This window comes from Bradysia coprophila, assembly GCF_014529535.1.
Source record: "Bradysia coprophila strain Holo2 chromosome IV unlocalized genomic scaffold, BU_Bcop_v1 contig_5, whole genome shotgun sequence".
Classification (NCBI taxonomy): domain Eukaryota; kingdom Metazoa; phylum Arthropoda; class Insecta; order Diptera; family Sciaridae; genus Bradysia; species Bradysia coprophila.
Genome location: NW_023503374.1, coordinates 4,047,122 through 4,062,761, shown reverse-complemented (window position 1 = coordinate 4,062,761; position 15,640 = coordinate 4,047,122). Strand labels below are relative to the sequence as shown.

General features: G+C 38.4%; 2 protein-coding genes across 2 annotated transcripts; both read left to right on the top strand.

The window, feature by feature from the left end:
- The first annotated feature begins 4,830 nt into the window (after positions 1-4,830).
- LOC119072013 lies at positions 4,831-14,680 on the top strand. The gene is made up of 11 exons (XM_037177131.1): positions 4,831-4,976; positions 5,034-5,505; positions 5,567-5,678; positions 5,735-5,885; positions 9,657-9,938; positions 9,997-10,167; positions 13,405-13,867; positions 13,935-13,974; positions 14,037-14,111; positions 14,181-14,277; positions 14,362-14,680. The coding sequence occupies exons 1-11, from the start codon at positions 4,961-4,963 to the stop codon at positions 14,586-14,588; spliced, it is 2,106 nt and encodes a 701-aa protein (XP_037033026.1). The 5' UTR covers positions 4,831-4,960; the 3' UTR covers positions 14,589-14,680.
- LOC119071785 (protein obstructor-E-like) lies at positions 9,247-10,431 on the top strand. The gene is made up of 3 exons (XM_037176845.1): positions 9,247-9,401; positions 9,459-9,938; positions 9,997-10,431. The coding sequence occupies exons 1-3, from the start codon at positions 9,395-9,397 to the stop codon at positions 10,368-10,370; spliced, it is 861 nt and encodes a 286-aa protein (XP_037032740.1). The 5' UTR covers positions 9,247-9,394; the 3' UTR covers positions 10,371-10,431.
- Positions 14,681-15,640: the final 960 nt, after the last annotated feature.

The window sequence follows — 15,640 nt, the reverse complement described above, 5'->3', positions numbered from 1 at the left end:
GATTCAACCCAATTGTTTTTGTACGAGGCCCTCAAATGATCTGTCGTTTTATTTGAAATAATGAAGCCAACTTCAACGTATATTTATCGCATGAAAATTTTCTTCATTTGGCTCCCAAATAGACAGTGGGAATTGTTCTCATCACACCCTCAAAAAAGAAGACAGCCGTGTTCCGTCATCCCTAACCTAGAGAAACCTAACCTCAACTCTGTGAAGAAAATTGAAATTATTGAGCTGCCATTTAATTTTGTGTTTTGTCAGGTGAAATTATAATTGTGTCTTGTATGGCGTAAGTGAACAAACTTAATCAAAGTGCCTCTTCATTTTTATAGTGCACATATTTTCAGGTTAGGTTTTCTGTAGAGGATTTTTGACATTTTGAATAACATTGGACTTGATCTATTTGTTCACAAATTTACTTTTTCGATCAAGTTGTTCTTATGAAGAAGACCGACTTGTCGACAGTGTCAATCAGTGTAAGAACTGAGAGATGTTATTGCTCAAATCCACACTCTATAGATCATCTTCAAGGCCGAGGATGTCGCGCTGAAACGTTTAATTCACTCGAGTGAATAAGTACTTGATCTAGCTAGACTCCTAGCTATTTTACTAAATCTGAAAGGGTTTCAATCTGTTGCTTTAGCTTTAGCAATTAGCTTTAGCACATGTCTCCTTTAATAGCAAAATGAATGTTAAGATCAACGAAGTAAAAGATTTAGTAATACCATTCTGAAACATTAGGAAAAATGGACTATTTTTACTATATCTTGTGCTAAAAGTTCTCGGCTTGTAGGCCTACAGTAGTAAAATGAAATTTGCCATTTAACGATTCGTGTTACTGGTAAAAATGCTTCTATAGATATCAACCACAACTTTCCTTGGCGTCAAAAATAAAACGGAATTTCCAAATTTTTCTTCTTGTTTCTTGTACGATATCGGCGACAATATTTAGGTCTTATATCGTGGTATCAAATCGTAGTATCACACAAAATATCCACGATTTCTGCACAAAAGAAATCAATTTAAAAACGACCCAAAATGCACAAAATTATACGGAAAATCTACGCTTTCGGCATTTGTATACTAAATAAATGTAATGAGAAGTTGTAGATAGTATTGTAACTCCACAGTAAAATTAGATTCTTGCAGTAGGTAGCACATCGTAAATTAGCCAGCTCAAACGGTCAACTAGAGTTGCAGACAAATTTCTGCATATTTTGACAAAAAAAAAAAAACAAGGCATCAGAACAGTCGGAGCGTTTGCTGCGACTTAGCCCCGTACGACCCGTAATCCTATTTCGTCCGTAACCATAATAAGTCCGTAGCCGTAATACGCCCGGAACCCTAATACGTCTACAACCCTCTAATGCGTCTGTTACCAAAATGCAAGTCAAGTTGGGCATGGTCAAATTTACTAAAAGTGTTTATTTTTAAAATTGGGCATAGCGCAATTACGAAAGCCCGCACGAAGTACCTCTCAAATAAAACCAACAATTTACGACAATATTTTAGAAACCCAAAATTTTTTGCCAACTTTCCATTGGGTATTCAATTATCTCTCAAATGAAACAAAAACTAGCAAAATCGGATGAGATTTACTCGATTTATCTGCAAAAAACACTTAGGGCCGAGTAGCGGCTTTAGTCCAAGGGACCAAATTTGAAACTTTTTTCGCCACGTTCTTTTAGGTATTCAATTATCTCTCAAACGAAACAAAAACTAGCTAAATCGGATGAGATTTACTCGATTTATGTGCAAAAAATACTTAGGGCCGAGTACCGGCCCTAGTTCAAGGGTCCAAATATGAAACTTTTTTCGACACGTTCTTTTCGGTATTCAATTACCTTCCATAAAAAACTAAATCTAGCAAAATCGGATGAGATTTACTCGATTTATGTGCAAACAAGGCATCAGAACAGTCGGAGCGTTTGCTGCGACTTAGCCCCGTACAACCCGTAATTCTATTTCGTTCGCAACCATTATACGTCCGTAGCCCTAATAAGCCCGGAACCCTAATACGTCTACAACCCTCTAATGCGTCTGTTACCAAAATGCAAGTCAAGTTGCGCATTGTCAAATTTACTGAAACTGTTCATTTTTTAAATTGCGCATAGCGCAATTACGAAAGCCCGTACGAAGTACCTTTCAAATAAAACCAACAATTTACGACATTATTTTAGAAACCCAAAATTTTGCCAACTTTCCATTGGGTATTCAATTACCTCTCAAATAAAACAAAAACTAGCAAAATCGGTTGAGATTTACTCGATTTATGTGCAAAAAGCACTTAGGGCCGAGTAGCGGCCTTAGTCCAAGGGCGCAAATTTGAAACTTTTTTTGCCATCATTCTATTCGGCATTCAATTATCTCTCAAATGAAACAAAAACTAGCAAAATCGGATGAGATTTACTCGATTTATGTGCAAAAAACACTTAGGGCCGAGTAGCGGCCTTAGTCCAAGGGCCCAAATTAAAAACTTTTTTTGCCATCATTCTATTCGGCATTCAACTATCTCTCAAATGAAACAAAATCTAGCAAAATCGGATGAGATTTACTCGATTTATGTACAAAAAACACTTAGGGCCGAGTAGCGGCCTTAGTCCAAGGGCCCAAATTTGAAACATTTTTTGCCATCATTCTATTCGGTATTCAATTATCTCTCAAATAAAACAAAATCTAGCAAAATCGGATGAGATTTACTCGATTTATGTGCAAAAAACACTTAGGGCCGAGTAGCGGCCTTAGTCCAAGGGCCCAAATTTGAAACTTTTTTCGACACGTTCTTTTCGGTATTCAATTACCTCTCAAATGAAACAAAAACTATCAAAATCGGTTGAGATTTACTCGATTTATGTGCAAAAAGCACTTAGGGCCGAGTAGCGGCCTTAGTGCAAAGGCCCAAATTTGAAACTTTTTTGCCATCATTCTATTCGTCATTCAATTATCTATCAAATGAAACAAAAACTAGCAAAATCGGATGAGATTTACTCGATTTATGTGCAAAAAACACTTAGGGCCGAGTAGCGGCCTTAGTCCAAGGGCCCAAATTTGAAACTTTTTTTGCCACGTTCTTTTCGGTATTCAATTAGACTCCATAAAAAACTAAATCTAGCAAAATCGGATGAGATTTACTCGATTTATGTGCAAAAAACACGTAGGGCCGAGTAGCGGCCTTAGTCCAAGGGCCCAAATTTGAAACTTTTTTCGCCATCATTCTATTCGGCATTCAATTATCTCTCAAATGAAACAAAAACTAGCAAAATCGGATGAGATTTACTCGATTTATGTGCAAAAAACACTTAGGGCCGAGTAGCGGCCTTAGTCCAAGGGCCCTAATTTGAAACTTTTTTCGTCACGTTCTTTTCGGTATTCAATTACCTTCCATAAAAAACTAAAACTAGCAAAATCGGATGAGATTTACTTGATTTATGTGCAAAAAACACCTAGGGCCGAGTAACGACCTTTGAGCCCTCCCAACAAGCCCACGTTGCATCTTACCCAAAAACAATGTTCAGCAACTTTGTTCTACTCGTCAATACCTTTCATTTGATATATCACAAGCAGCTATTGCGTGCGCATTTCGGTAGATATCGTCGAAAGACTGAAAAACACCTATAGGGCCCTAGCTCTGGAAGGGCCGACCCTACCATGCCCATTTTCGAACTTGACCTTACTTTTGTCGATACCAATCGGGGAAAAAAAGAATTTTAAAAAAAGGTTGTGATTTACTCTAGCTAGAGGGGTCACGGACGGACGGACGGACGGACGGACATTTTTTTTATTGCGGATTTGTCATCTATGAACATAACCAAATGCTTTGCCCTTACTGGCTGCTTCCAATTCGACATGTTACAAACGGCATATTAATCTTATAAGCCCCCAGTACTTCGTACGGGGCTAAAAACACTTAGGGCCGAGTACCGACCTTTGAGCCCTCCCAACAAGCCCGCGTTGCATCTTACCCAAAAACGATGTTCAGCAACTTTGTTCTACTCGTCAATACCTTTCATTTGATATATCACAAGCAGCTATTGCGTGCGTATTTCGGTAGATATCGTCGAAAGACTGAAAAACACCTATAGGGCCCTAGCTCTGGAAGGGCCGACCCTACCATGCCCATTTTCGAACTTGACCTTACTTTTGTCGATACCAATCAGGGAAAAAAAGAATTTTGAAAAAAGGTTGTGATTTACTCAAGCTAGAGGGGTCACGAACAGACGGACAGACGGACAGACGGACAGATGGACGGACGGACAGACGGACGGACGGACAGACGGACATTTTTTTTATTGCGGATTCGTTATCTATGAACATATACAAATGCTTTGCCCTTACCGTCTGCTTCCAATTCAACATGTTACAAACGGCATATTAATCTTATAAGCCTCCAGTACTTCGTACGGGGCTAAAAAACAGTGCATATAGGCAGAAAATAGACCAATTGTGAGAGAATATACTATACTACATTTTATCGTACAAACGACCGGAACTGGCTAGGCCTAAGGCTAGACTAGGTTTAGTTAAAGATACAATTAGTAGAGTTTATGTGTCGCAAATTCATCTTGTTACAGTTAGACTCGTTAGAAAGCATTAACATAAAAGTTAAACGAATGGAGCTTTCGTGCCGGTATGCGGTTGACTTTCTTTCAGCAACTTTCGTGTATTGTAAACTTTGAAATTCAACTGATTAATTGAAGCAATGTCCGACATTCGAATAGTCTACAAGATTAATATCTTTCGAAATTATTAATTTGGAAAATGGTTCATTCTATTCACTTAACGTTAATTTGATGTGTCTGTGGATTAGATTTTGGCTGACCACTTGTAAAACAATCGAAAACCAATTAATTAATTTTCACGAAGCCATTTCGTCGAACGCAAAAATCGGAAAAATATTTAAATTAAAATTGAATACTTTACGGTCATGATTAGATAAGTCGCCAGTCTATTCGGTCGAACTATGATGGCAAAGAAAAGTTGTTTAGAATAAGTATTTTTGTCGCGTTGCTTCTTAATCTCAATTACATTTGCAGTGATTCTCTTCACTATCATTCTGCTCACCATTCTGAAGAGCACTCACCAGCAAAAGGAAACAGTGTGCGCTGGCGTTGAAGATGGCAATTTCGTAAGGAACTCACAATCTTGTCGATCCTACTATTACTGTTACGAAGGGAAGCCAGTAGCAAACAGTTGTCCAGCAGACCTATACTTCAATGCAGCTCAGCAAATATGCGATGTTAAAGATCGAGTTGATTGTACTCAATGTTCTCCATTCGGTGTGCAACAAATACCTCATCCGCACGATTGTTCCAAGTATTACTTGTGTGTATCGGGAATTAGAACCATGCGAGTCTGTGGAAGTGGTTTATATTTTGATCCACGAATCGGAGATTGCAATTTGCAGCGATTCGTTGATTGTGCCGCAACTCCTGACTTGTCTTCCGTTTGTACTCCATTTGCTAGTTATGGATTCGTGGTTATTGGCGACAGAGACGATTGTTCGAGGTTAATTTATTTAACCAGATATTGAATAACAAAATAGCTTTAAAATATTCATGAACTGCAGGTACTACTTTTGTTTGAACGGAATTGCGTATCCTGAAAAATGTGCCCCTAATTTGTATTTCAATCCGGATGTGGGTTACTGTGAACTTCCTGCCGCTCTTAACTATTGCCAGGTAACACAATCGGTAATTCAACTTGGTCAGAAATTGATTTTCTTTTTTCTAATCAGGGACCCGGTCCGATTATTATTCCTCCGGCTTACACAACAACTACTACTTCAACTACTACAATTGCAACGACGACGACAACGACTGTTAAAGCAACAACATCATCAGGTGTAACCACAACTACTGTCCGAGGTGGACGAATTGGCGTATACTAAAGCCGTTTTTTGTTAAATAGAGCAATTCACTAAAATTTTGAAGTTTTTCTTATGATGCGGAAACTTATGTGGTTACATAGGTCCTACATGCTGAGATATTCTAATAGCACGCTGAGATTCTCAGTCTGAGAAACATCTGACTGTTTTAAATTCTAACAAAGACTAGATTAAGACCAGAAGAGAGACACGAAAACGTGAAAGGAATTAAAGATAAAAGTATATTTGAACTACTAGAAGAAATAGAAGCAATTTGAAATGAAGGTACACAAGTTCTGAGGCATAAAAGTTGAAGTAACCTTGAAAGAATAGATAGTCAAATGGAATTTAAGTAAGGATCTGTGCTACACATTTTGAATGTGACTTGAATCAGATTTCTTTGAGATCTCCATGCACATCTGTTATGCTTAACAACGTGAGGTAATCGAACACATAATCGGATAGAAGTTATAAAATTATCTCTAATGGACTTACAAGACGTCATCGCATTTCCTCTCTCACTCGTGTTAGACGAAAGACTAAGATATTTAATCTTATTGAAATCCACCGTCCATGTGCTCGTATTGATCTTGATTGTTGTTTGTTTTTTGAATCCGTTCACGGACGCGACCATCTTCAATGCGTCTAAAATGCCATCCACGTCAAAAAAGATCTCATTCAAATGAAAGAATGAACGAAACAAAAAGAAATGACGAAATCAGTTTTTTCTTGTATTGCGGTTCTTCCGCCAAATACAACACCGCACATATTTACAGTGCCGCACTTAACAATCTCCGCAGTACCGAATGTGTGACTATGTTCACTTTTAAATGACATTTGCATTGCGGACATGTTTTTGCGAAGATCGCAAAAGTATAATTTTGAATTGAAACGACAACATAAAAACTGGTTAATAACTCAAAACAATTTTAATTGAGAGTTTATTGGATAGTGACTCAACACAATTTCACACTTAACTAAGGTCACTGAGTCGTTACTGTGTTTCGTTTAGACTTCGTTAGATCACTAGATAGAATTGTATCAAGTGCATATTCTAACAAATTCTACTTTAAAAGTTAGCAATGAGACACTGTCGCAAAAGTTGATGTTTCGAATGTGTGGACATTCGATATTTTTAACGTTGCGAATTGGCAACGGACTATTAGAGTAAGTGTTACATGGAAAGCGAATGAAGGAAAAATCATCTTGCCCAGCTGCGGATTTGAACACGGGACCTTTCGATTATGAGTCGAGAGCTATAGCGCCAAAGCCACGGGTTCAGACAAAATGAAATTTACTCCTGTATTTACTTCGAACGCTCTTATTTTGTGTAGCATGCTATTAAGGTACCTATCTCGTTTGTCCCGGTCAACAAACATTTCACAGTTCTTCAAACATCTAATTTTCGAAGTGATTGTGTATCTCTTCTTCTTCTTTTTCAGCCTGTTTCTATCCACTGCTGGACGTAGGCCTCCCCAATTCTCTTCCATTCCGAACGATCCTTAGAAAATTAACCTGAGTTTTCCGAACGCTGCCCATGCAATTCTATGTTTTATTTCTGCAGTTTGGTTGTCCAGACCTAACTTCAATTTTTAACTGTCGACTCGTTCACAGGCCCGTAGCCAGCCCCTAAGCCGCTAGACAATTTAGAGGGGGCTCAGCGCCCAAAAAAAAATTTTGTATGGAAAAATTGAAAAAAATCGTTTAAAATGGCTACATCAGAGGGGCTCTGCCTACTCTAGCCACTACCTGGTTACGGGCCTGCTCGTTCAATGACAGTATCACCAATTTTAATGTATCTGTCATCGTCAATGTTTGTCATGATTTTTGTTTTCGACAAATTCATCTTGAGACCGACTTTGTTTGACTCCTCATTCAACTGTTGTAACATAATGCGGCTATATGTTCAATTTTTAAATAGAGGGCGACTCAGGAAGTTCTTTTTCAAATGTTCAAATGAAGTGCGTTTTAGTGAATCGTTCCCAGAGGGAGAGAAAGAGAGAGAGAGAGAGAGAGAGAGAGAGAGACTATTTTGCTATGTTATCACGAGTCGGAAACTACCTTCTGAGCTAATTTCACGAATGTAAATGAGTAGCAATCTTCAAAGTACTATTTAGCGAAACATTTTATTGTAAAATAGGTAATTTGTTGTTATTTGAAAATGACTTTTTCTTCGGAAACCGAGTCGGAAACACATTTATATGAATGTGTGCGCACTTCTGCCGAAATGAATTAATTTTTTAGTGAACTGCAGTGATAAGCTTTGAAACGCCATCATTAGTTACGGCACCTCTTCTTTTAAAACATTAAAAGATCAAATCGTAACTCTGAAATTCTTGCAAAAATCCGGCGCGAAATTTCAAATTTACCATTGCTAATTTTCATTACATTGTTAGATAAGATTATATTGATGTGATGAATTCCATGTCTCTGCCCAAAACAGCTGAATCTTAAATCAAAAATAAGCATCTTGTCGCATATTTCAAATTTCGAGCCTCATTTTTGCAAACAATTTTCAGAGTAACGATTTTTCGAGCGCATCCACGGAGCCATAATCTCAACGCTTCCGCGTACATTCCGTCAACAACAATCTTTTCGTTATGGCTAACGTTTTTACAGCTCAAATAACATTGGAACAGACGTATTTCCACATACCCAACGTGTTTCTTACATAGGTGGAGGCACGTGGTATCAGTGAATTTTGAAATTCAGTTTTCTGCGTCACACATGCTGTCGTGTAAAATCGCACTGAATTTGCAACTTTTTTTCCGCGTGCAACTCTCTTGCAACTCTTTTTTTCTGCGTACAACTCTTTTGCAACTCTTTATTTTTGCGTGCAACTCTTTTGCAACTCTTTTTTTCCAACTGCAACTCTATGCAACTCTTTTCAGTGCGGTCCCCCTCGTGTAAAATATTTATTTACTTTTCTACTTACACTTCGCTTCAATTACAATAATTTTTTGTAATTAGTTGCTTACGACCTAGTTTAGAACTTTGTATTTTGCCTTGTTGCAAACCTTGTCTACGGCTCGGGCTGTAACCCTCATACTTGTCAATGAAGTAATGACTCATTTCCAGAAAGTGCGGTGCATAAATAATTTTTTTTCGCTTAAAAAGATACCAGTTCTGACAAGGCCAAGGCTACGAAACAAAGTAGAAGTAGTTGTGGACAATGCGAACGTCATATCCTTACCATGTGGTAACCGATTTCAAATAAAAATTTTCCATTGACGTTCTCCGAATCGATGCAATCTGGCATTGTCCGTTTTTATAGACAAGATCCACTTTGCAGACAAGATTGATTAGCATAATTAAAAATTAATAGCCCGACTTCGACACATTCGTACAACGCTAAGATAACGAGTCAAATCAATTTCTTTAGAACTTAATAGGAGGTTAAACAAGCCCATTAACTAATTGAATTTTCGAAAAAGTTATCTGATTTCTATCGATATTATTTATAGTCGACAGTTGAATTAGTCTATTGACCATTCACAGATCAAACGAAAGGAAGCTCTATCGAAATTAAAAATGAACAGTAAGCAATTCACTTTTTTTTAAATTGGAAACGACAATTAACAAGAACTTTTTGCAGTCCTTTTGTTTATTTGTTCAATAACCATTGGCGTCGTAAGCGCTCAAAACTTTGGATGTCCACCCGACGGAATCCATGCCATTAAATATCCCGGATCCTGTCGACGGTTCATCCGATGTGTTTTTGGAAACGGTGTCGTTATGGATTGTGCGCCGGGTTTATACTTTGACTCCGTCCGAGGTCAATGTAATACGGCAGATATTGCAAATTGCAATCCATGTCGCGATAATCCTGTAGATCAGATAACCTTCACCCGTGATGCATTCAACTGTGCCCGATTCTCTATGTGCATCGGAAGATCGCATTCTGAAAATTCGTGCAGCGATGGACTGTATTTCGATACGAGAACGAATACTTGCGCTCTGTCAGAAAATGTTGATTGTACTGGTCAAGGCGAAGGCACCACCACCACCACGACTCGAGCGCCAGGAGATGAGCTCGAGCCTGGACCAGATGGATCTTGTGACAAGGACTCAAACTGTAAAACACATTCGTCAAATCTGTGGAAATTTTTGTTTATTTTCTATTTTCATTTTAGTTGAAGTGATTGCTTCGCCGTCATCATGTGACCGATACACAATTTGTACATGTGGATACCCAAATCCCCAAACCTGTCCCCCTGGATTGATCTTTGATGTTGTGTCGCAACAGTGTAACACTCGCGAACAAGGCCTATGCTTGTTCGAATCCATACCACCTTGTCCGGACGGTACTGTTGAGGTATTCGCTCATCCATACGACTGCAGACATCTCATATTTTGCATTCTTGGTACACCTACGTTAGAGGCATGTGCCCCGGGATTGGAAGTGAACAGAAGAACAAATAAATGCGATTTCCGACATATTGCTCAATGCTCTTCTCGCACCGCTCTAACTTATACACAGCTTATGAGTGGAATGAGTTTTCTATAATTTTCCGATGCAAATATTTGCTTGCAGTTGCTAAAAAATAAATTAAACATTGAATTGAAAAGTGCAGTGTCTTGTGCTTCTTGTCTTATCTGTTGGACTCCCCTTCCGTTATATCTCAATAAAATTGGAAGAAGACATCGCCTTTTCCCGAAAATTCATCACACCGTCTACGTCAATCAACGTTCCTGAACTTCTAGACCATACATTCACATTCTGGTAGTGGACATATTAGGAAAGTTTTTAATACACATTATTGGTGGTTCAAATGTGGTATCAAGGGGCCGTATCAAGGGGGGGGGGGGTCGCCAAAGTGTGACCGCCATACATTTGTGTAGTGTAAAAGTGCGGACAAGGGGGAGGGGGGGTCTAAAATTCCAGAAAAATCGCGGACGTCCTTTATGGACGGCCCCCAATCAAGAGTAGTGGAAAATTCTATATTGAATCTCTTGACATTTATTATGTCCACCATAGTCCCACAGCCAATAAGAAAAACTTCAGGTGTCGTTCATAATGTGTTTAACGACGACAAAAATAATGACAATTGACAATTTCTGGGTAATATGATCTTGTATATAGTAAAATGTTATACAAATGGAAGTACAAGATTTGCAATCAACAGATTTAAAATACTTTGACACGTTTGCCATATGTAACAGGTTAATGCTATAACTGACTTCAGGCACACCCTCCACGTGTCCTATAACAACGTATGAAACCTTCAAAATGAATCAATGAATCTCTGGACCGGACCTGTTCCATGCATCGAGAACCGTATTTTTCAAGCTAGTCTTTCGACTCCTCAATTCTCAATCAGTTTAAAATTAAAGGAGCCATCAGAAGAGTCGGAGCGTTTGCTGCGACTGAGCCCCGTACAAATCCGTATATCTATTGCGTACGTAACCCTAGTGCGTCTGTCACCCTACTTTGACCGTAAGCCTATTGCGCCGGTTAATGTAGTTAACGTAAAATTATTATGTAATGTGTACATCTTACAAATTGCGCATAGCGCAATTACGAAGTCCCGTACGACATTCCTTTCAAATGAAACAAAAATGTCAAATCGCCCTAAAATTTTAATTTTTTCAGTAGGGCTTAGTCCGAGGACCCAATTTTTTTTTTTCAACAACATTCTATTCGGCCTTCGATTACCTTCCAAATTAAACAAAAATTACGAAAAACGAATGAAATTTACTCGAGTTCTATGTAAAATACACATAGGGCCCTAGGAGTGGCCTTAGTCCAAGGACCCACATTTAATTTTTTTTCCACAACATTCTATTCGGCCTTTGATTACCTTCCAAATGAAACAAAAATTACGAAAAACGGATGAAATTTACTCGAGTTATATGTGAAATGCACATAGGGCCCTAGTAGCGGCCTTAGGCCAAGGACCCAAGTTTTCTTTTCAACAACATTCTATATTCGGCCTTCGATTACCTTCCAAACCAAACAAAAATTACGAAAAACGAATGAAATTTACTCGAGTTCTTTGGGGCCCTAGTTGCATTTCACTTCTAAGGCCCTAGCTCACGGTCCACTCACCCGATTTTAAAAAACTTTTTTTTCCTGGATTTGTATTGACAATACCTGTCATTTACATTTCCATCGTTTATTTTGCCATAAATATCATCAAAAGACCTTAAATCACTTAGGTGGCCATAACTCACGAAGGGCCGACCCGAATATGCCCATCTTCGAACTTAGCCTCACTATTTCGACTATCTTTCAGGGAAAAAATTTTTGAAATCGGATTTGATTTACTCAAGATATCGACGTGACGGACAGACGGACAGACAAAATTTTTATTGCAGATTCGTCATCTATGAACATAGACAAACACTTTGCCCTTACCGTCTGCTTCGAATTCCATCAATTACACACAGCATCGTAATCCTATAAGCCCCTTTGTACTTCGTACGGGGCTAAAAATCCTGTTTTCGTGTGTTTACTAACCTCGGCTAAGCCGCCGATTGATAAACTTCACACGAAAACTGGCGATTGCTACTTTCTACCGTTAGTGATAAGTCCTTGCTTCAAAGTAGAGAATCGCTCAAACCTTATGTCTAAATGTGGGGAAAATGCAAGCAATTACATTTCCATCCCCCAACTGTTCGTGAAACTGACAAAAATGATTTTTGATGACGAAATATTAAGTTTTTGCAAGGAATTACATGTTTGGGCAGATGAAGGGATGGGGATTCGAATCTTACGTTTTAGGAAGAGACTGAACTGAGACGGTAACAAAGGAAATTCGGATGACTCTGTACTCAAAGCTCAAAAAATTGGTTAGGAGGGATTCTTTTGAAAAACAGGCTACCGAAATCGGACGCTTTTTCTAGTGGAATGTTTTATAGGTACCTAGGACAGACTTCAGCCCTAGAAACCAAAACCACTGTCAATAAAATTCTTCGAAGCTTGTGTGGACTGGACAAATTTTCGGTTTTTGATCACCTTTCACCAGACCAGCCACACAAGCTTCGAAGAATTTTTTGAAAGTGGTTTTGGCTTCTAGGGTGGAATACCTTTCTAGGCACATGTCAAAAAGTCCACTGGAAAATGCATCCGATTTCGGCAGGCCGTTTTTCAAAAGAATTCCTCTCGATCGTAACGAGAGTTTTATAATTAAAATGATTTTTGATTAGGAAACGGAAGAACCCACTTCACAGTGAATGTCGTAAAATAGGTTTTTTTTACCACTTAGCCGTACTTAACTAAATGGCGCGTACCTACAACACAATAAACATAAAATTTTTGGTTGATAAATATTTGTTTTACTCAGAATGACGACTGTTATTGGTCAGATAAAATGTCTCTGCTATTATCTTGGACATTGAAAGATAATGGCTATTTAAGAAACTGGTAGTCCGTATACAGTTCACATTTGACTTCAGAACGTTCAACTTCCAACCGTTTGAATCCCAAATAATTTTTTTTTTACAATTTTTTATTATAATACAATGTCTTTTGGTAAGAGTGTTAGAAGACAACAACCGTCATACGGACCATCTAACAACAAAAATAATTTTTGTTTTAGATTACGCAATTGTGTTTGTATCATTGATATCAGTGGCATTTTCTCAACATGCAACAATTTGTGATGAAGCTCGTCGGTACACATTCGTACCGGATGTGAGAGATTGTTCTGCGTGGTTTTTCTGCGGTGACAACGGTCCCGTACGAGGAGTGTGTTCCGACGACCTTTTATTCAATCCGGAAACAAGATTATGTGATTTTCCCGAAAATGTAGACTGCTTCCGGTGTCCATCAAACGAGGGACTTGATCACTTTGCAATGAGTGGTTCGTGCCGGTCGTTTATTCGGTGCATCAGTGGTGCTCCATTCCAAAGTGTTTGTGAAGATGGACTACATTTCAACGCAAATACGGGCCAATGTGATTTTCCCGACGCCGTCAATTGTGGAAGCGGTTTCCATTGTCCTGCGGAACTTCCAATTGATGGGGGAATAGTTGCTATGCGAGACAATTACAACTGTTCAGTGTAAGGACGTCATTATTTGATAAGACAATGCGAATCGATGATAAAATTCAAATCTATTTTTTTGTAGTTATCATTTATGCATAGGACAGCCCGAAGCAGTTAGACAGGTATATCTATTTCGCTGATTACAAGAAGAAAATTTAATTTTTAATCGTTCGATTTTTATTAGGAATGCAATTCTGAACTACATTTTGATTCTGTAACCAATTTGTGCACATTCCCGGAATTGACATTCTGTCCAATTGTAAGTATTGCAAATTCTGTTTGTACATAAGTGGCATGCCGATTCTTATTATTGTCTTTGAAATTCTAGAGACAAAATCCAGATGGTCCCGGTCTTGGTCCAGGCAATCCTGACTCTGATTCAACGACAGCCGTGCCTACTGTCACAACCGAAATGCCAACAGAGCCAACAACGGATTTTACCCCGACGGAATCAACAACGACACAATCGACAAGCACCGAATCGCCAACGGAGCCGCCGACGGAAACAACAACGACAGAAACGACAACACCGGAACCACCAACAACTCCACCAATATTCGAATGTCCATTCGATGGAGTACACCCACATCCCACAGAATGTGAAGAATATTTCATTTGCGCTGCCAATACTCCCCATCTCATGAGGTGTGCTGATGGATTACATTTTAATGCTGCCACTTTACAATGTGATTTCCCCGAAAATGCTCGATGTGATCTGTATAGCAATTTAATCTAATTAACTAAAATTAATCTCGATTTATCGTTAGAAATTAGATGTAACATATTTACCAGTGAAGCATTTTGTTAAATAAATATTTATTACAATTACGCCTAGTCGTTTATAACTATTACGGGTGCAGGCAATATCAAATCTATCGGTATTTTTGTATTGAGAGTATTAATACCGGTATTTTGAGCATTCAAAAGTCGAACTCAAGAACTGACCAACGATTAAAGTCAGCCTTATTTTCTCTATTGATAGTATTATAGGCCACAAAAAAATTGTATTTATTAATTCTCTCTCCACAACTGATCGGCAACGATGCAAAGATCCAAGTGTCTGTGTCCAATTGGGTGTTCGTTAACGATTCAAATGTTGTTCGTATGTCGTCATCAATTTCGTTTATGATTCCTTGCAGTCATTAGGCAAATTAATCTACATTCACTTACTCGTGCACATATTTGGAATTTGCTATTTTCTCCCCTCAGTAAACAAAACTATTCCATCTTCACAATTTATGTAAATGGTAGAAACAGATTCTTTGGTTGTTGCCGCCAGCTGTCCCAAAGTCAGCACTTAAAAGCAGTAATCTCTTTATTGGGGACATTCACTTCCCGCAAACTTGGCGCCACCAGTGCTCCTTAACACATTAATAACAAAAAAATCTAGTATATTTATCCACAGAAGTGCGTCACCCGCCCTAAAACGCTCAAAATATTCAGAAACGGCTAAGTCATCTGCTATCGACATCAGCGGCAAAAATAGGCAATGATCTCCAGTTTACATTATCTTATACAGTAATCTGTTTGTTTAAACAATTAATGGAAAAGATTATGTATAAAGCGCATGACGATACTCTGAACAAACGAAGTAACAGATTTAATAATGATACGGTTGCAGTTTGTAAATACCTGACGGAAACATTTACTACCAAAAAAATGGTTAAATCTGTTAAATCTTTCGATGGAATAAAAAACCCACGGTTGTCCGGTGGCCAATCGTCGTCGAAAAAGCAGTTGTTCTACACACATACTTCATGTTAAGGGCACCGATGACAGAAATAAGCA

What these genes read in the sequence shown, in the direction of transcription:
- LOC119071785 (XM_037176845.1), top strand. An exon ending in TTGTGACAAGGACTCAAACT is followed by an intron (nt 9,939 to 9,996) that starts GTAAAACACATT and finishes TTTTCATTTTAG; the next exon opens with TTGAAGTGATTGCTTCGCCG.
- LOC119072013 (XM_037177131.1), top strand. An exon ending in GACAATTACAACTGTTCAGT is followed by an intron (nt 13,868 to 13,934) that starts GTAAGGACGTCA and finishes ATTTTTTTGTAG; the next exon opens with TTATCATTTATGCATAGGAC. An exon ending in AACCGAAATGCCAACAGAGC is followed by an intron (nt 14,278 to 14,361) that starts CAACAACGGATT and finishes CGACGGAAACAA; the next exon opens with CAACGACAGAAACGACAACA.